The 22,039-nt window shown below is 50.4% G+C and overlaps 1 protein-coding gene across 1 annotated transcript in view; it reads right to left on the bottom strand.

Moving 5' to 3' along the window:
* Positions 1 to 22,039, bottom strand: part of slc5a1 (solute carrier family 5 member 1) — a 228,870-nt gene that overhangs the window by 181,670 nt on the left and 25,161 nt on the right. Inside the window, exon 2 of the mRNA XM_072498635.1 lies at positions 5,197 to 5,268. Within this exon, the coding sequence (XP_072354736.1) occupies positions 5,197 to 5,268 (72 nt within the window). The remainder of the gene's footprint in view (positions 1 to 5,196; positions 5,269 to 22,039) is intronic.

The raw sequence follows: 22,039 nt of genomic DNA, 5'->3' as shown, positions 1-22,039 counted from the left end.
TACACTGATTTGCAGAGTAAGCAGACAAGAGCGGAATGAGAAAATAAACAGCTGAAGGAGCAGCTAATTGTCCTTCAGGATCAGGTTCAAAAATAATCCAGTACCCTTCAGCAACACGATGGAATAAAGGATACTTTGGGTAATAACAGTAGAACTGTAGAACGAGACTCTGTTAAATTACAAGAAAATCAGGCCAAAGTATTTGAGCTTGGCAATGAAAAGGAAAACCTGTTGAGGGACCTTGAAATGCTACATGAATCGCTCAAGTCTGAGTTTGTCCCTCGGAAACATTATGAAGCAAGACAAAATTAATTTAATGGCACTCTGAAAGAACCAAAGATGCAGTTTTCAGAGAAGAATCAGGTGTGTTCATTATTCCAGGAGGAAGCTGAGAGGTACAAGAACGAGATTGCAGTGCTGGAGGAAACAGTTGCACATTTGGAAGGAACCTTGGAAAAACATTACATTCCCAAAGAGGCAAGAACTGAACATGGCAAGTGAAGGTAGAAGTTCTCACTAAAGAATGGAAGGTTTTTCAAAAACAACAGAAGCGCAATTACAGAAGGTGACCATGAAATGTAGCACAGAGGAATTATATTCGGCCCAGGAAAAAGTGATCAAGAGGTTTATAAGATGATCAAGGGACTAGATAGACAGTCAGAGACTTTTTTCCCCGGGTGGAACAAACCATTACAAGGGGACATAAATTTAAGGTGAATGGTGGAAGATATAGGGGGATGTCAGAGGTAGGTTCTTTACCCAGAGTAGTGGGGGCATGGAATGTACTGCCTGTGGAAGTAGTTGAGTCGGAAACATTAGAGACCTTCAAGCGGCTATTGGATAGGTACATGGATTACGGTAGAATGATATAGTGTAGATTAATTTGTTCTTAAGGGCAGCACGGTAGCATTGTGGATAGCACAATTGCTTCACAGCTCCAGGGTCCCAGGTTCGATTCCGCCGGTCACTGTCTGTGCGGAGTCTGCACATCCTCCCCGTGTGTGCGTGGGTTTCCTCCGGGTGCTCCGGTATCCTCCCATAGTCCAAAGATGTGCAGGTTAGGTGGATTGGCCATGATAAATTGCCCTTAGTGTCCATAATTGCCCTTAGTGTTGAGTGGGGTTACTGGGTTATGGGGATAGGGTGGAGGTGTTGACCTTGGATAGGGTGCTCTTTCCAAGAGCCGGTGCAGAATCGATGGGCCGAATGGCCTCCTTCTGCACTGTAAATTCTATGATAATCTATGATTAATCGAGGACAAAGGTTCGGCACAACATCGTGGGCCGAAGGGCCTGTTCTGTGCTGTATTTTTCTATGTTCTGTGTTCTAATGGAAAGAGAACACAACATGGAGCAGCAAAGCTCCACATGAGCTGATGTGAATCATCTGCAATCGGCCTTTCTCTCTCATGAGCAGGGATGCAAGCATAGCCTTAGATCTTCTCCAGATAATAGGGAATGCATCTTCATTAACCAACCAGAACTGCACAGCCCTGAGTTCACCTTCAACCTCTTCTCCTTTTGTTGGGCAGGTTTGACCATTATCATTCCAGGTGATGAAATGGTCAGACGAACAAACTGTTCATGAGATTGCCACCTCTGGAAATACCATAGCATCTCGTGTGAAAGTTGTATCAGAGATTTTTTTTTTTTTAATGTATCACTGGCTGGGCCAGCATTTATTTCCCACCCTAATTGCCCTTGAACTAATTGTGTGATGGATGTTGGAATTTCAGATAGATTGTATTATATGTGTTTGCTGCAGTAAGGGCTAAATGTCTGGGTTAATGTGTGTGTATGATGGTTGCATTAGTGTTTTTAAAAATCCTGATCTGCAAGACTGCCAGGTTTTGTGGCTACATGTGGTGCAATTAGAGCATCGTAAATGTTTGGGCTCCTAGACTTGTTTATATTAGGAGGGTTCCCTGGGGAGTAGATCATTAGAGACATTGTGTTCAGTTTAGTGAGATGATGTCATTAATGGGAGAGGCCAGGAGCTGAAGCAGTCAGATATTGAGGTTTTAGTTTAGTTGCAAATTGGGATGTGAACAGAATCCAAACGTCTGCTCTCGATACAGTTCAGTTAAAGAGCTATTTGTGGACAGACGATCAGTTTATTTCCAAACAGTTCAGTTAAAGATTTGACTGGGGAAAGACCAGAAGCAACTGATCTCAATACAGTGAGGTAAAAATTTGCCTGTGGACAGGATAGGTAAGTTGAGACAGGCAAGAATCTGCAGCTGGTTCCTGAAGGATATTGCTTTCTCAAAGTGGTTTATCCAAGACATCTTTTTAGAGCAAGTAGTCCTGAGTCTGCTAACAGTATTTAAAAGTGGATTTTTGTTTGATATGGGTGTTGTTTGAGTGGAAATAAAGATAGCAGTTAAGGGTTATTATGTCATTGTATTAATATGCATTGTTTAACTGATAATTGAAAGCTATTTGTATTTATAAGGTTAAAGTAATGAATACTGTGGTAGTAATGACGATTGTTTTATTATACCATATCCCTGTTTGTGGGTGGAATCACTCCTCGAGTGAAGTAGTCTTTCCTCGCAGTCTTAAAAATGAGATAGCACATTGGAGTCTGGTCAAGGATCATAATAGTTGGCTGACAAGGCCATTTCAGAGTCAACCACACAATAGTCACACGTAGGCCAGGAAGGCAGATTTCCTTCCCTAAAGGGCATCAGTGATCCAGGTGGGTAATTACAACAATCAACAATGGTTTTCATGGCCATTATTAGATTTTTAATTCCAGATTATTATTGAACTCAAATTTCACCATCTGCCATGGTGGGATTTGAACCCAGACCCCCAGAGCATTATCCTGGGTTTACTGGATTGCTAGTCTGGTGACAATACCACCATGCCACCACCTCAGCAGTCTCAGAAGCCTCTCCTTCCAACTTCGATGATGGTACAGCTGGTCGACACACCAACCACTGTACACATGCTGCAACCTCCAGCCAGCGAGCCATAGCCACATGAGATTCCGCAACCAGGTAACTGTCTTTCTATGTTGACAACAAAAATCAGAGGTGAGCGTACCACTCAACCTTCCTCTCACCTCAGGAACACACTTTCCAGATGGTCCACGCGGAAAAAGAAGAAACAATAACAGTGCCAGGAAGGCGAGCACCATCTTCATCACCTCGCAAAACAACAATCGAGAGCACAGTGACCCTGTCTTGGCACAGTAGTCGAAACATAAGCAATGGCAGCGAAGAATGAAAGAAAACCCAAACGCCAGACCAACGTCCAAACCGACAGCAAGAGCCAGAACCAACAGAACCGACCGCTTTCCAGACAGAACGACGAGCGAGATGTGGAAGAGTTATCACGGGTCATTAATGGGAGGGGCCAGGAGCTGAAGCAGTCAGATAGACTCTCCGGCCTGCCAACTGCATGTTTCTCAGCAGTGTGCCATTCGCTGGTGGTGGGAATCTCTCTTCCTGCTGCTTGTCACTGGGGTTTCTCATTGAACCCATCCCACGCCACCAGGCAATCCGCGCACGGGGGTGCACTGCCAGTGGGAAAAGAGAACCCCAATGACCGGAGAATTCTGGCCTAGGCATCCAAACTGCCTGAACCTCTAACTTCAGGGACTCGAAGGGGGAGATGGGGTAGTGAGAATATTGTTAATGTTAATACTATAATAGCAGTAATGTTGGATTGCATCTAGGTTGTAACAATAAGGTAAATAGATAATACATTTCTAACAATATAAGACTTGAAGTAAACTAACACAGCTCCATATTTGTGCAATAAAGACTTGGGGGCTGTGTAGTATAAGGGTTTGGCACATACAGGGTTAATGTGGGACTGAGTACAGGATTGTCCACATAGTGATGTAAGAGGTGCATGACCTAGACTTTGGGTCAGTGTAGTGTTGGCCAGAGATTGTAATAAGGCTGATGATGGAGATGGCTCCATACCTGTACCCTTCACTGTATCGTTATGTGTAGATAAAAGTAGTTAATAAAGACTTGCTGTTAACATACAGAAGATGACAAAGACTTACTTAAGAGGCACATTCTGCTACCAACAACATAACCCAGGGGGATATTTCTCTCTCTCTCTGTCTGTCTCTGCCTCTCTCTCTCTCTCTCACTCTATCTCTCATTAGGATCCCGGATGAGAACCCAACTATTTGCAATTTGTAAAACTGTGAGGAAATGCTACTGCACCACAGGAGTGGGATAACAATGACCAATGGGTATATTTTCTGTTCAAATGAACTTTAATTTAAACACAGAATTAACTACATTAACAACAGAGAAATCACTTTACAGTTAACAGTTGCAACAGTTCTTCTAACCCCTAACCCAAACCCTAACCCGAACCATAAAATTAGATGGAACAATGCAATTTTAAGCTAGTTATTGGCTCCTTAAATGTGTAAATATTTTGCGGCGCACACTACGTGCGCAGATGTTGCGAGCCTATGGGCTTGCCGCCTAGTGGCAAATCTAGACCCATTTATCCAGGACTAAACACAATACCCCGTATAAATTATCTACACCCCAGTTGTCCTTTAAACATAAACAATATTCCATTAGCAGAACACGTCTCCCGCAAAATCAATGATTAGCTCAACTTTTATGACCCCTTAATCATTGCTCAGGCAGTCATACTGACTGCATGCATCTTAACCCTGGTTTTAATAACATTACTCCAAAAAATATAAAATATAAAATACGACAATTTCTTACATTCATCACTCTCTCTCTCCCTCTCTCTATCTATCTCATGGTGATATTACTCTTTCGCTATCTCTCTATCTCTTTATCCCATGCTGATGTTACTCTTTCTTAATCCCCCGATGATATTTCTCTCTCTCTATCTCATGGTGATATTACCCTCCCTCTCTCTACCTCTCTATCCAATGCTGATTTCACCCGCTCTCTATCCCATGGTGATATTTCTCTCTCTCACTCTCTCTCTATCCTATGGTGATATTATTCTCTTTCTCTCTCATTCGCTCTCTCTCTCTATCCAGGTTGATGTTACTCTTGTGCTCTCTCGCTCTCTCTTTCCCAGGTTGATGTTTCTCTCTCTCTCTCTCTCACACACACTCTCCCTATTCCACGACAATATTACTCTCACTCTCTTTCTCTCTGTCTCGCTATCCATGTTGATGTTACATGTTTGTCTATCATCACAAGCCTGACACCTTAGGAAGAAACCTTCTTACCGGCCACCATATCATGCTCCTGCCAGCGAGGAAGAACCCTCCGACTGTGCCCCGGTTGCTCCTCACCATTGCCTGTGGAAACACCAACAGTAATGTTAAAGTGATGATCACACACTGCTGTTCCCCGATCACACTGCCCGCTCTTTTTTAAAATATAAATTTAGAGTATCCAATTCTTGCTTTTTCCAATTAAGGGGAAATTTAGCGTGGCCAATTCACCTACTCTGCACATCTTTGGGTTATGGGGGTGAGACCCACGCAGACACTGGGAGAATGAGCAAACTCCACACGGACAGTGACCCGGGACCGGGATCGAGTCTGGGTCCTCAGTGCCACAAGGCAGCAGTGCTAACCACTGTGCCACCGTGCCACCCCCACTGCCCGCTTTTAATGATTGTCCTTAACCTCAGGACATTGCAGAGAGGAACCTAGAAGAAAAATTACCAAAACCTTTGGAACAACTTAAAATGTGCAGACATTTTATTTTACAAAAGAAGAACCCAGCAAATGCTGGAAATCGAAAATGAAACTAAAATAAAACGCTGGAAATTGTTAGCCTGTCAGGCAGCATCTCAGGGAGAGATTTACAGAGTTAACCTTTTATGTACAAGATCTTTGATCAGAATGGGAAAAAGTTAAGAGATGGAACATGTTCAAAGCGGGTATAGAGGGTGGAATGGTCGAAAAAGTGGAATTGAGAAATGATAAATGGATTTGGACAGAGGACAACAGGAAATTGGTTTAATTTGTGTAAGGAAAGGATGCTGAGGGAGAATGGCTGGAAGATTTGCTGGAGAGCCCAATGGTCCCAACGGAGAGGAACACCAGGAAACGTAAAGGGTATTTTGTTGTGTTTGATGTCTAGCAAGGAGTCTACCAAATGACTTGACGTGTCCAAACCAGAATCCTTATTAAATCATACGTGGTAAGATAACAATCTGTTACAGAGCAAGTTATTGTGGAGTTTCTTTGTACTCCGCTGGAACTACCCTCGCATGACTGTCAACTTGTACGTCTTAAAGCCATCTATCGATCACCAGATATGTCCCCACTTATATTGGAATGTCTTGTCACGTGACCACTGTCTTGAGACTGCATAGTCTCTCTGTACCGCCACCTGCTGGTTGGATGTCACACCACCAGCCATCTATGATATTGCTTACAGGCATATCACCACAAATATCACACCATCATTTTGATTATATAGGTAACGACACAAATCCAAGCAAACAGATTGGAAGTCAAAGTAAGACATTGGATCAGCCGTGATCAGTGGGTCTTGGGAAAAGTTGTGGGATTGGAGAGGTAGTAGCAGAGGTGATAGAGAACATCAGAACATAGAACATACCAGTGCAGAAGGAGGCTGTTCGACCCATCGAGTCTGCACCGACCCACTTAAGCCCTCACTTCCACCCTATCCCCGTAACCCAATAACCCCTCCTAACCTTTTTTGGTCACTAAGGGCACTTTTATCATGGCCAATCCACCTAACCTGTACGTCTTCGGACAGTGGGAGGAAACCGGAGCACCTGAAGGAAACTCACGCAGACACGGGGAGAACGTGCAGACTCCGCAGACAGTGACCCAGCAGGGAATCGAAACTGGGACCCTGGCGCTGTGAAGCCATAGTGCTAATCACTTTTACAACCGTGCTGTCCACGGGTACTGTTAAGTGAAAGACACAGAGAATTCTAGCAAGAAGTGTGTGCCTGCTTTGTGGATTATGAAAATATTATTGATCAGGGGAACAGACAAAAAGCTGTTGATTGAGGCAATTAGAGTTGACTGAAGGGCTAACAGAATGATTGGAGCTCTGTACATGGGACAGACTGTTGCAATCAGGATTGGATTTAGAGAAAGTGAACCTGGTGTAATCGGGCATGGAACAACAATTTATACCGCATGAGGAGAGCATGCTGATTGGCTGGAAAGCGGACTCTGATTGATGGGGCGTTGCTTTGCAGATTGTAACATGGAACAGTTAACCTCTCAACTTTGTTCAATTCATACCAAACAGGCCGGCTCTCGATTGGCCATGGAATTTCCTCAGGAATGAACCAGGATTTTGTTTAGTTGAAAAAGGCGCAGTACATGGCCATATTCCTTCTGTCTACAAAGGTTAGGGCCCTGTGTGTGAACATATGTGACTTCTAGCACATGTAACTGAGACATACTGCAAGCCCAACTGTCTAATATCACCATGGGAGAGAGAGACTGAGTAATATCATTGAGGGACAGAGAAAGAGTAATATCGCAAAGGGACAGAGAGAGAAAGTAATATCACCATGGGATTGAGAGAGAGAGAGAGTAATATTACCCTGGGGTAGAGGTTTAACATCCAATTTAACATCCATGTGGAAACTGGTGATGAAACCACCATTAAATGATGTACAGAAAGGTGTCAAAGTAGAGGTCAATTAATGAAGGTAGTGAGATTTGCAGATGAACAGGTCCTCATTTCGGCACATTAGAAGGTCTACAGATACTAATGGAAAAGAAGTGAAAGTTAACAGAATGAAAATTAATGCAAAAAAGACAAATGTTATGAAAGGAAGAATTAATTTAAAAAATATATGTTTTAATTATCAAAGTTTTCAACATCTCATCTTTATATTCATATACGTAAAGTTAAAATTTTTCAACCCTTTACCCCCCTCCCCCCCACAAATGCAAAAGAAACAACCGATTCCCTATACGCACCCCCCAAGCATCTGACGGTGACCAACTCCCTGAAATAGGAAATAAATAGCTGCCACCTTAGGTCGAACTTTTCAGCCTCTCATTACGTGCTTGATTTTTTTTCCAAATGCAAAATTCCATTAGGTCGCTTCACCGTGCTGCAGCACTGGGTGGGGCTATTAAGGAAGTGAAGGCAAGAGCATCTGCTTTTGCCCCTGTCTGCAACTCCAGTCAGTCTGAGATCCCAGAAATAAATACCAAAGGGCATGTTTCCAAATCAACTCCAAGAATTCTTAACATAATAATAATCTTTATTATTGTCACAAGTAGGCTGACATTAACACTGCAAGGAAGTTACTGTGAAAAGCCCCTAGTCACCACACTCCGCGCCTGTTCAGGTACACAGAGGAAGAATTCAGAATGTCCAAATTACCTTTCAGGACTTGTGGGAGGAAATCGGAGCACCTGGAGGAAACCCACGCAGACAGAGAGAGAACATGCAGACTCCGCACAGATAGTGACCTAAGTGGGAATCAAACCTGGCACCCTGGAGCTGTGAAGCAACAGTGCTACCCACTGTGCCAATGTGCTGCCCCATTGGTGCTGAAGAAGGAGACCAAGAAACTCACGAGCTTAGTGCAGAACCAAAACATGTGTGTGTGATGCACCAGGCCCCTAGAGCACCGCTCGCACAGATCCTCAGTGTCCTGCACGGTGGCGCCGAGGTCCCAGGTACAATCCCAGCTCTGGGTCACTGCCCGTGTGGAGTTTGCACATTCTCCCCGTGTTTGCGTGGGTTTCGCCCCCACAATCCAAAGATGTGCAGGGTAGGTGGATTGGCCACACTAAATTACCCCTTAATTGGAAAACATTAATTGGGCACTCTAAATTTATAAAAAGAAAACAAAAGAAAAAATCGCTCTAACCCATCCTCCCTCCAAGCCCCAAAGGACGAATTAAGCAGCCTCTGAGCATTGGCCGACAACTGCTTTCCCTTAACAAACCCCATCTGCTCCTACAAGTTAGAGATCCTGGGAGGCAGGGTTCCATCCGCCTAGCTAATACCTTCGCCAATAGTTTTGCATCCGCGTTCAACAATGAAATGGGGTGGTACGATCCACACTACGGCATGTCCTTATCCTTCTTTAATATCGGGGAGCTCTTCGCCTGCATCCATAAGGCTAGCAACGTGGTCCAAGTTATAGAATGCTCAAACATCCCAAGCAGCGCTGGGGCCAGCAACCCGGCAAACATTTTATGAAATTCAATCGGAAACCTGTCCGGTCCCGACTCCTCCCCCGACTGCTTCAAATACATAACCTCCATAGCTTCCTCCAAAGTCAGAGGCACCTCCAATTCTTCCCTTTTCTCCTGTTCCAGCACTGGAATATCCAAACTGTCCAAAATCTTTAACATTGAGCACTCATCCTCAGGGGGCTCCGACTTGTAAAGGTTCCGATAAAATGCCAAAACCTTGGCCATGGCAGAGACCAGTCCACTCCCACACTTCTAATGTATGCATTTCCCGGGAGGGCGCCTGACGCCTCAACTGGTGCATCAACAAGAGACTAACCTCTTGCCCATGCTTACAAAAAGCCCCCCTCGAACGTCACAACAGGCGCACCGCCCTATCCATGGAGAGAAGCCCAAACTCCATCTGTAACGTTTTCCTACTGGTCAACAATTCCGGTGTCTGATTGACCGAGTATTGACGATCCGCCTCCTAAATGGTATCCGCCAACACCTACCTCTCTTCCCTTTCAGTCTTCTCTTTGTGTGCCTTGAAAGAAATAATCTCCCCTCCAACAACCACCATCAACGTGGAAGGGTAAATCTCCTCACTCCTATTAAATCTCAAATACTCCTCAATGGCGTTGGAGACCCTCTCACGAAAGTTTGTATCCGCCAACAGTAACCTGCACGGGTGCTGAGCAGGGCCCGGCCCAACCATCACCTCCACATAATGTGGAGCATGATCAGAAATCACTATCGCCGAGTATCCCCACTCCACAAACCGGCAGCAGAGACTTTCCTACCACAAAGAAGTCAAGTCTGGAATAGACCTGGTGGACCTGCGAGAAGAACGAAAAATCCTCTCCCCAGGGTGTAGAAATCCTCTCTCCAAGGGTCAGCCTGCCCCATCTGCTCCGTGAGGTCAACAGCCATCCCAGAAGGCCTCAATGCCTTAATCTTCGACCTATCCAGTCGGGGATCTAATACACAATTAAAGTCCCATGCTATGATTAGCTGTTGTGAATCAAAATCCAGGATCAAAGACAAAAACTTATTAATAAAAGCTGCGTCGTCCCAATTTGGGGCATATACATTGACCAGCACCATTGGTGCATCCGCTAACAACCCACTAACCACTACATACCTCTCATTTGATTCCATTAAAATCTTCCTCGCTGAAAAGCCTACCCTCTTTTAATCAGGATCGGTGCTCTCCGGGCCCAACTATTAATCCCCAAATGAAACAACTGTCCCACCCCCCAGCCCTTCCGTAACATTATCTGATCTCTAATTCGCAAATGGGCTTCCTGCAAGAGCACCACATCAGCTTTCAAAGTCTTAGTGTGCGTAAACACCCTAGATCTCTTCACCGGGCCACTTAACCCCCTTACATTCCATGTGACCAGCCGGATGTCAGGGTCATCTACCCCCGTCCCTTACAGAGTCAGCCATTCCCGCCTTGCTAGGCAATCTAGCAAGAAAGGCCGACACCCGACCGACCCAAGATGGCCGCCAGATTCCCCAACACAACCAGACAAAGAAAAGGCCCAGCCACCATCAGAAAACTAACCCAGATCTCCACCCCACCAACATCACACCCAAACAACCAAGTAAACCACAATCAAGTCCCCCAATACCCCTCCCCCTCAGCAAACCCCAACCACCCAATAACTGTAACCCCGAAGCTCATACTTAATAAACCCCCCATCATACAAGCTGCAGATAATCCCATCCCTTGACTTCCATTAACCAACTAATCTAGTTAGCGGGGTAGCTCCCGGAAAGAGAACTCTCACAAACCCCAAATTCCAGAACACCAAACCAACCCCAACCCAAAACTGACTTTATTAATTTTAGAAGAGAACAATATTAACAGTAAAAACCACCCCTCCCACCAACGCCCACAGAACAATTCTGCATGTAACGTTGCAAACAGCCCCACCACAGCTCTTCTTTTTTATTAAAACATTTTATTAAAGTATTTGTAATTTTATAATAATAACAGTAACAACAGTAAACATGCAAATCCAAATATAAACATTGTACAAATCATCTCCATCCCTAACAAGTCCCAAACAGCAAATAGCCTAACCCCCCCCAACCCCCTCCCCCCAAAGTTTTTTGCCTTTGCTGACAGGTAATTTTCCCCAACGAAGTCGACTAATGGCTGCCACCTCCAGATGAACCCTAGCATTGACCCTCTTAGGGCGAACTTGATTTTCTCAAGACTGAGAAACCCAGTCATGTCGCTAACCCAGGTCTCTGATTCCGGGGGCTTCGAGTCCCTCCACGCTACCAATATCCGTCTCCGGGCTACCAGGGAGGCAAAGGCCAAGGTGTCAGCCTCTCTCGCCCCCTGGACTCCCAGATCTTTCGACACTCCATAAATCGCCACCTCTGGATTCGGCACAAACCGTGTTTTTAGTACCGTGGACATTGCCTTAGCAAAACCCTGCCAGAATCCCCTAAGCTTCAGGCATGCCCAAAACATATGGACATGATTTGCTGCCCCTCGCACACCTGTCCTCTACTCCAAAAACATTGCTCATCTGGGCCACCGTCATGTGTGCCTGGTGAACTACCTTAAATTGCATCAGGTTGAGCCTGGCACATGATGAGGTCGTGTTGACTCTACTCAAGGGATCCGCCCACAGACCAGCCTCTATCTCTCCCCCTAGCTTATCTTCCCATTTTCCCTTTAGCTCCTCTATCTAAGTTACCTCCAACTCCATGGGTTCTTTGTAGATATCCGAGACCTTCCCCTCTCCCATCCTCATTCTAGAAACTACCCTGTCCTGTAGGAGCGGAAAGGTCGAAATCTGCCTATACAAAAAAATCCGGTGCTTGTAAGTACCTGAATCCGTTTCCTGCTGGCAAATCAAATTTCTCCTCTAAATCCTTCAAACAGGGGAAGCTCCCATCTATGAATAAATCCCCCATCCTCTCGATCCTGCTCTCTGCCACCTCCGAAACCCCCCATCCAGTCTTCCCGGCACAAACCGATGATTGTTACAAATCGGGGCCCAGGCCGATGCTCCCTCCACTCTCATCTGCTTCTTCCACTGTCCCCAGACTCTCAGGGCCGCCACTACCACCGGGCTTGTGGAGTACCGGGCAAGAACGGCAGAGGTGCCACTATCAATGCCCCCAGACTTGTGTCCTTACACGATGCCGCCTCCACTCGCTCCCACACTGACCCCCCACTACCCACTTCCTAATCATGGCTGTATTTGCTTCCCAGTAATAGTTGCTAAAGTTCGGCAGCGGCAGCCCACCCTCCCCTCGCCTGCGCTCCAGCAACACTTTCTTCACTCGCGGGGTTTTACCGGCTAACACAAAACCCAAAATCACCTTGTTTACCCATTTAAAAAAGGCCCTTGGGATAAAGATGGGGAGGCACTGGAAATCAAACAGAAATATGGTGAGGCTGTCATTTTCACGGTCTGTACCCTCCCCGCCAGTGACAGTGGGAGCATGTCCCAACTTTGAAAGTCCTCCTTCATTTGCTCTACTAGCTGGGTCAGATTTAGCTTATGTAATGTCTCCCATTCCCGTGCCACCTGGATTCCCAAACACTCTAAATGGCAGCTCTCCCAGTCTCCTCTCCTGTCCCCTCGTCTGGATCGAGAACATCTCACTTTTCCCCATATTTAATTTATACCCCTGTGGTAGTCACCACTAGCTGTATTATATGTATTACGGTAAGACACATATACTAGAGGTACAGGGGTAAATCCCTGTCTGCTGGCTCCGCCCAGTAGGCGGCGTATAAATGTGTGCGCTCGCCGGTGCTGCAGCCATTCTGGTTCCAGCTACAGGAGGCACCACATCTTTGCTCAATAAAGCCTTGATTATTCCACTACTCTTGTCTTTGTGGTAATTGATAGTGCATCAATTTATTGAGCGAAGATTTTAAAACGATGTATCTTCGCATCAAGCCTGATCGCCTGCAGCTGAGCCCTCAAGCAGCCAACGCTCTGTCCACTTTTGACCACTGGCTAGCCTACTTCGAAAGCTACCTCCGAACATCCGCTGAGGAACCCTCGGATGCGCAGAAGCTCCAAGTCCTCTATTCACGGGTGATCCCTGACAGTTTTCCTTTCATCCGGGATGCGCCCACTTACTCCGAAGCAATGGAGCTCCTGAAGGGACATTACGTTCGGCCAGTCAATCATTTATACGCCAGGCACCTCCTGTCCACGAGACAGCAACTCCCCGGTGAGTCCCGAGACGGGTTCTGGCGTGCCCTGCACATCCTGGGGAGGAACTGTGACTGCCAGGCAGTTTCGGCAGTCCAGCACACTGAACTTTTAATCCGAGACGCCTTCGTTCTGGGCATGAGGTCTGCGTACGTCCGCCAGCGCCTATTGAAGAGGGTACGCTTGATCTTGCGGGAACCAGGCAGCTCCCAAACTCGTTAACAGTGGCCCCCCGTAATGTCCAGTCGTACGCCCCCGACCGCACGGCACACTCATGGGCATCGTGGGCCCCACCAGCTACCGACTCCAGTTCACCGCAAGCTTGCGCCGCGTGGCAGCCAGCCAACCCCGGGGTGCCCAAATGCAATTTTTGCGGGCAGAATAAACACCCCCGGCAGCGCTGCCCGGCGCAGAGCGCAACCTGCAACAGATGCGGAAAGAAGGGACACTTTGTTTCTGTGTGCCCGGTCGGTCGCCGCTGTTTCTAGGCCCAGCGTTCCTACACCCCCCACGTGCGACCCAGGGGCGACGCCATTTTCCTCCTCGCAAGCCACGTGCAGCCCGTGGGCGCCGCCATCTTCTTCCCCACAGGCCTCGTGCGGCCCGTGGGCGCCGCCATCTTCGGTGCCATTTTGGACGGCGCCTCAGGATCCCTGCTCGTCTGAAAGCTCGTCTGACCGTTCATCGCCTGCCGCTACCCCCACCACTCGATCACCCTGGACCAGTCCCGGCCCCGTAACCCCGCGACCGCAAAGACAACGGTGAAAACCGATGGGCACAAGACGTCCTGCCTTTTTGACTCCGGGAGCACAGAGCTTCATCCACCCCACGACGGTAAGGCTTGCTCCCTCGAGGTACACCCCGTTACCCAGAAAATCTCCCATGCCTCCGGATCCCATTCCATGCAAATCCGGGGGTACTGCATCGCAACCCTCACCGTCCAAGGCGTAGAGTTTAGCAACTTCCGGTTCTACGTTCTCCCCCACCTCTGCGCTGCCCTGTTAGTCAGCCTGGACTTCCAGTGCCACCTCCAAAGCTTAACCTTAAAATTCGATGGACCCCTACCCCTCCTCACCATATGCGGCCTCACGACCCTTAAGGTCGATCCACCTTCCTTGTTTGTGAACCTCACCCCGGATTGCAAACCCGTCGCCACCAGGAGCAGACGGTACAGTGCCCAGGACAGGACATTCATCAGGTCGGAGGTCCAACGGCTCCTGCGGGAACGCATCATTGAGGCCAGCAACAGCCCCTGGAGAGCCCAACTGGTAGTAATAAAGACTGGGGAGAAGCATAGGATGGTCATTGACTACAGTCAGACCATCAATCGGTACACGCAGCTCGACACGTACCCCCTCCCACACATATCTGACATGGTCAATCAGATTGAACAGTATCGGGTCTTTTCCACAGTGGACCTGAAGTCCGCCTACCACCAGCTCCCCATCCGCCCGGAGAACCGCTAATACACTGCGTTCGAAGCAGATGGCCGCCTCTATCACTTCCTTATGGTTCCCTTAGGCGTCACTAATGGGATCTCGGTCTTCCAACGTTAGATGGACCGAATGATTGACCGGTACGGACTGCGGGCCACCTTCCCGTACCAAGACAACGTCACCATCTGCGGCCACGATCAGCAGGGCCACGGCGCTAACCTCCTAAAATTTCTCCAGACCGCCAAGCTCCTTAATCTTACCAACAATAAGGAGAAATACGTGTTCCGCACCAACTGCTTAGCCATTCTTGGCTACATTGTGGAAAATGGAGTTCTAGGGCCCGACCCCGACTGCATGCACCCCCTCATCGAACTCCCCCTCCCCCACTGCCCTAATGCCCTGAAACGATGCCTGGGGTTTTTCTCCTACTATGCCCAGTGGGTCCCTAATTGTGCGGACAAGGCCCGCCCACTCATTCACTCCACAGTTTTTCCCCTGACGGCTGAGGCCCGTCAGGCCTTCAACCGCATCAAGGCCGACATCGCCAAGGCCACAGTGCACGCGGTCGATGAGTCCCTCCCCTTCCAGGTGGAGAGCGATGCATTGGACGTAGTTCTGGCCGCCACCCTCAACCAGGCGGGCGGGCCCGTGGCCTTCTTTTCCTGCATCCTCCATGCCTCCGAAATTCGACACTCCTCTGTCGAAAAGGAGGCCCAATCCATTGTGGAAGCTGTGCGGCACTGGAGGCATTACCTGGCCGGCAGGAGATTCACTCTCCTCACTGACCAATGGTCGGTTGCCTTCATGTTCAATAATAAACAGCGGGGCAAGATCAAAAACGATAAGATCTTGAGGTGGAGGATCGAGCTCTCCACCTATAACTATGAGATCTTGTATCGCCCGGGGAAGCTCAACGAGCCCCCAACGCCTTATCCCGCGGTACATGTGCCAGCGCACAAGTGGACCGACTCCAGGCTCTCCACGATGGACTCTGCCACCCGGGGGTCACCAGGTTCTTCCATTTCATCGAGGCCCGCAACCTGCCCTACTCCATTGAGGAGGTCAGGACTGTCACCAGAGACTGCCAGGCCTGCGCAGAGTGCAAGCCGCACTTCTACCGGCCAGATCGAGTGCACTTGGTGAAGGCCTCCCGCCCCTTTGAGCGCCTCAGCATGGACTTCAAAGGACCCCTCCCCACCTCCGACCGCAACACGTACTTTCTGAACGTGGTCGATGAGTACTCCCGGTTCCCTTTCGCTATCCCATGCCCCGATATGACTTCTGCCATGGTCATTAAACCCTCCACAGTATCTTCACTCTGTTCAGTTTCCCCACCTACGTCCCCAGTGACCGGGGATCCTCCTTTATGAGTGATGAGCTGCGTCAGTTCCTGCTCAGCAAGGGCATTGCCTCGAGCAGGACGACGAGCTACAACCCCCGGGGAATCGGGCAGGTGGAGAGGGAGAATGGGACGGTCTGGAAGGTCGTCCTGCTGGCCCTGCGGTCTAAAAATCTCCCGGTCTCCCACTGGCAGGAGGTCCTCCCCGACGCACTCCACTCCATCCGATCGTTCCTCTGCACCACGACTAACGAAACCCCCCATGAACGTATCTTTGCCTTCCCCAGAAAGTCCACCTCCGGGGTCTCGCTCCCAACATGGCTGACAGTTCCTGGACCCGTCTTCCTTTGCAAGCATGTGCGGACCCATAAGTCGGACCCTTTGGTCGAAAGGGTCCACCTCCTACACGCGAACCCGCAGTACGCCTACGTGGCACACCCCGACTGGCACCTGGACACGGTCTCCCTCCGGGACCTGGCATCCGCTGGATCCCCACCCACGGTCCCCGACCCGACACCCTCCCAACCCCCCTCCGGTTGCCTCATTCACCCCTGCACCGCTCCCCCTCCCCCCAACGAACCTCACCGCAACCCCTGCCCCAGGAGAATCCATCCTCCCACTGGTTCCACTCAGGGGTGACGAAGACGAGGCCAACACGCTCCCGGAGTCACGGGTGACCAAGTCGGCGCCCACATCACCACCAGGACTGAGGCAATCGCAGAGGAGGGTCAAGGCCCCCGACAGACTGAACTTGTAAAAAAAAAATTCCCACCACCCCCGCCGGACTCTTTTAACAGGGGGTGAATGTGGTGGTCACCACTAGCTGTATTATATGTATTACGGTAAGACTCCTGTACTAGAGGTACTTGGGTAAATCCCTGCTGCTGGCTCCGCCCAGCAGGCGGTGTATAAATGTGTGTGCTCGCCGGTGCTGCTCCCATTCTGGTTCCAGCTACAGGAGGCCACACATCTTTGCTCAATAAGCCTCGATTATTCCACGACTCTCGTCTTTGTGGTAATTGATAGTGCATCAACCCCGAAAAACGTCCAAATTCCCCTAGGATTCGCATAATCTCCTCCATTCCCCCTACCAGGTCAGAAATATACAGGAGCAGGTCGTCAGCATACAGCGAGACCCTGTGTTCCACCGCACCCCCCCCCCACCCGGACCACCCCCTTCCAGGTCCACATAGCCAGTAGCTCAATGGCCAGGGTAAACAGCAGCGGGGAGAGGGGGCACCCTTGCCTTGTCCCTCGGTGCAGCTTGAAATAGCCCGACATCAGCCAATTTGTTCGTACACTCACCACCGCTGCCTGGTGCAACAACCGAACCTAATCAATGAAGCCCCGCCCAAACCCAAACCGCCCAACCACCTCCCATAAATAGTTCCACTCCACCCAGTCGAAGGTCTTTTCTGTGTCCATCGCAATCACTACCTCCATCTCCCTCCCCCCTGAGGGCATCATGATAACATTTAAGAGCCTTCTAACATTGGCCGTTAGCCGCCTGCCCTTCACAAACCCCGTCTGATCTTCCCCTATCACTTCCGGGACACAGTCTTCTATCCTTGAGGTCAAGATTTTAGCCAACAGTTAAGCATCAACATTCAATAGGGAGATTGGCCTGTATGACCCGCATAGCTCTGGGTCCTTTTCCCACTTCAGGATCAGTGAGATTGAGGCCTGTGACATTGTTGGGGGAAGGACACCCCGCTCCCTTGCCTCATTAAATGCCCTCACCAGCAGCGGGCCCACATCCCAGAAAACTTCTTGTAGGATTCCACTGGGTAGCCATCTGGTCCCGGGGCCTTGCCCAATTGCATGGCCTCCAGCCCCTCTACTATTTCTTCAATTCCTATCTGGGCTCCCAACCCCTCCACCAACCCTTCCTCCACTTTCGGAAACTTCATCTCTCCCAGGAACTGCCTCATCCCCTCTACCCCAGCTGGGGGTTCCGACTCGTATAGCCGACTATAAAACTCCTTAAACACCCCGTTCACCCCTGCTGGGTCCAAGACCTTGTTCCCTCCTCTGTCCTTCACTCTTCCTATCTCCCTGGCCGCCTCCCTTTTCCTCAGCTGGTGTGCAAGCATCCTGCTGGCCTTTTCTCCATATTCATATATCGCCCCCCTCGCCTTCCTCAATTGCTCCACTGCCTTCCCTGTAGATAACAGACCAAACTGCATCTGTAGCCTCTGCCGCTCCTTCAATAACCCTGCCCCCAGGGCCTCCAGAATATCTCCTGTCGACCTGGAGTATTTCCCCAACCAGCCTATCTATCTCTGCTCGCTCCATTCTCCCTGTGGGCCCATATCGAGATTAGCTCCCCCCTAACCACTGCCTTCAGCACTTCCCAAACCGTTGCTGCCGAGACTTCCCCCGTGTCATTTATTTCCAGATAGTTCTGGATAGACTCCCTCACACGCCCGCACACCCCCTCTTCCGCTAACTGTTTTACGTCCAATCTCCATTGCGGGTGCTGACCACCCTCCTTGCTCACCCGTAAATCCGCCCAATGTGGGGCATGATCCGACACAGCAATCGCCGAATATTGAGGTACCCTCAATAACAACGCTTAGAGTGTAAACGGTAAAGAAGGCTTTAATAGACTAAGAACTATGCTAGAGCTGAGACATGTGGTGTCGGCGCCGGCGGGGTGTGTAAAGGGAGGGTGCAAGGGGGGGGGGGGGGGCACGCGGTAGGTGCTCACCAACGGGGGCCGGAAGAGGGTGTGTTGTAGGGGGCGCCGGGTCCTGCAGGGGAGCGGCGCGGGAAGGGGCGTCTATAGTGGGGGATCCAGCGGGTGCCAGATCCCGGAGGGAAACCGCATCTTGCCTGCCGTCGGGGTACTCAACGTAGGCGTAACTGGGGTTGGCGTGGAGCAGTCGGACCTTTTCAACCAGGGGGTCCGTTTTATGGCTCCTCGTGTGCCTCCGGAGAAGAACAGGTCCCGGAGCCATCAGCCAAGGTGGAAGCGAGACCCCGGAGATAGACCTCCTGGGGAAGACAAACAATCAGTTGTGAGGGGTCTAATTCGTGGCCGTGCAGAGGAGTGACATAATGGAGTGTAGGGCATCGGGTAGGACCTCCTGCCAGCGGGTAGTTGGGAGACTTCTCGACCGCAGGGCCAGAAGGACAGCCTTCCACACTGTCGCGTTCTCCCTCTCCACTTGCCTGTTTCCCCACGGGTTATAACTGGTCGCTCTGCTCGAGGCGATGCCTTTGCTGAGCAGATACTGACGCAGTTCATCGCTCATGAACGATGTACCCCGGTCGCTGTGGATATAAGCGGGGAAACCGAACAGAGTGAAGATGCTGTGCAGTGCCTTTATCACGGCGGCAGAGGTCATGTCGGGGCAGGGAATGGCGAATGGGAAATGGGAGAACTCATCGATAACGGTGAGGAAATAGGCATAACGATTGGTGGACGGGAGGGGCCCCATGAAGTCCACGCTCAGTCGCTCAAAGGGACCCGAGGCCTTCACGAGCCGAACCTTGTCTGGCCGGTAGAAGTGCGGTTTGCACTCCGCACAGATCTGGCAGGTCCTGACCATGGCCTTGACTTCCTTGGTTGAGTAAGGTAGGTTTCGGGACTTGATAAAATGGACGAGCTGGGTAACCCCCGGGTGGCAGAGGTCATTGTGGATGGCATGCAGGTGGTCGTCCTGTGCGTTGGCACATGTGCCATGGGACAGGGCATCTGGGGGCTCGTTGAGCTCCCCTGGACGATACTTGATATCGTACGTGTAGGTGGAGAGTTCGATCCTCCACCTCAAAATTTTATCATTTTTTATTTTGCCCCGTTGCGTGTTATCGAACATATAGGCGACTGACCGTTGGTCGGTGACGAGGGTAAACCTCCTACCGGCGAGGTAGTGCCTCCAGCGCCGCACAGCCTCCACAATGGCTTGTGCCTCCTTTTCGACTGCAGAGTGCCGAATCTCGGAGGCGATGAGAGTCCGGGAGAAGAACGCTACTGGTCTGCCTTCCGGATTGAGGGTAGCAGCCAGGGCGATGTCTGATGCATCGCTCTCTACCTGGAAAGGAATGGTTTCATCCACCGCGTGCATGGCGGCCTTGATGATGTCGGCCCTGATGCGGTTGAAGGCTAATTGAGCCTCAGCCGAGAGGGGGAAAATGGTGGTCTTTATGAGTGGGTGGGCTTTGTCCGCATACTTGGGGACCCACTGGGCGTAATAAGAGAAAAGCCCCAAGGACCGTTTGAGGGACTTGAGGTTGCGGGGGAGAGGGAGTTCGTTAAGGGGCGCATGCGGTCGGGGTCGGGACCTAGGACCCCGTCTTCCACGACATAGCCGAGGATGGCTAGCCAGGTGGTGTGGAAAATGCATTTTTCCTCGTTATAGGTCAGGTTAAGGGCTCGGGCGGTCTGGAGGAACTTTTCAAGGTTAGCGTCATGGTCCTGCTGGTCATGGCCGCAGATGGTGACATTGTCCAAGTACGGGTATGTAGCCTGCAAACCGTACTGGTCCACCATTTGGTCCATCGCCCTTTGAAAGACGGAGACCCCATTTGTGACACCGAAGGGGACCCTGAGGAAGTGGAAGAGCCGGCCGGCTGCTTCGAAGGCAGTATAGGGGCGGTCTTTTGGTCGGATGGGGAGCTGGTGGTAGGCGGATTTGAGGTCGACCATGGAAAAGACTCTGTATTGGGCGATCCGATTTACCGATGCGAGGAAGCGGGTACGCATCAAGCTGCGTGAATCGGTTTATGGTCTGGCTATAATCCACGACCATCCGTTTCTTCTCCCCGGACCGGACTACGACCACTTGCCCTCTCCAAGGGCTGTTGCTAGCCTCGATGACCCCCTCTCCCAGTAAACGCTGGACCTCTGACTTGATAAAAGTCATATCTTGGGCACTGTAGTGCCGGCTCCTGGTGGCGACGGGCTTACAGTCGGGAGTGAGGTTCGCGAATAGTGAGGGGGGTGCGACTTTCAGTGTTGCAAGGCAGCATACCGTGAGGGGGGGCAAGGGTCCGCCAAACATCAGTGTCATGCTTCGGTGGCTGCACTGGAAATCCAGCAGGGGGGCACTGAGGTGAGGGAGGATATAAAATTTGAAACGGGTGTATTTGGCGCCCTGGATCGAGAGATCCGCAATACAGTACCCCTTGATTTGTACCGAGTGGGACCCAGATGCGAGGGCTATGGTTTGGGATGCGGGATGGGTGCGTAGGGAGGAGCGCCTTACCGTTTCAGGATGGATAAAGCTCTCCGTGCTCCCGGAATCGAAGAGGCATGTAGTGTCGCGCCCGTTGATCTGGACCTGCATCATAGAGTTCTGCAGGTGTTTTTGCCGCGTTTGGTCGAGGGTGATCGCACCCACTTGCGGGTAGTCGGAGTCGTCAGCCGAGTCGGACTCGTAAAATGGCCGCCGCCGCCGGTCGCACGTGTCGGGTCGAGAAGATGGCCGCCAACAAGATGGCCGCTCCCATGATTCGCACGAGGCTGATGATGCGTCAGAAGGGGGCGTGTTGGGTCGGTGCGCAGCCGCATTGCAAGGCCTGTGGGCCTGAGAGCCTGATTTTCGGGCCGGCTGCTCTTTGTTTTTCTGGCCCCTGGGTCTGGCCAGGCAGACCCTCGCAAAATGCCCCTTCTTCCCGCAGTCGCTGCAGATCGCGGAGCGGGCTGGGCAGCGTGGGCGTGGATGCTGGCCCTGTCCGCAGAAGTAGCACGGTGTGCCCCCATGGTGAGCGGGTCGCCGCGTGGCGCATGCCTGTAATACGCTGAGTCTGAGGAAGTCCGGGGGGGCTCACAGAGTCCGCGTACGTACCCAAGTTATGTCGGGCCACCTCCAGCGAGGAGGCGAGCATTAGCGTGTCCTGGAGGTCTTTTGCCCCATTTTCGAGCAGCCGCTGCCGGATGTAGGTCGAGCGGATGCCGGACACGAAAGCGTCTCTGATGTGCTGTTCATATGGACTTCCCCTGTCACATCCTG

Source organism: Scyliorhinus torazame, chromosome 1 (assembly GCF_047496885.1).
Source record: "Scyliorhinus torazame isolate Kashiwa2021f chromosome 1, sScyTor2.1, whole genome shotgun sequence".
NCBI lineage: Eukaryota > Metazoa > Chordata > Chondrichthyes > Carcharhiniformes > Scyliorhinidae > Scyliorhinus > Scyliorhinus torazame.
The sequence above is the reverse complement of the archived record's forward strand: the minus strand, read 5'-3'. Positions and strand labels throughout refer to the sequence as shown.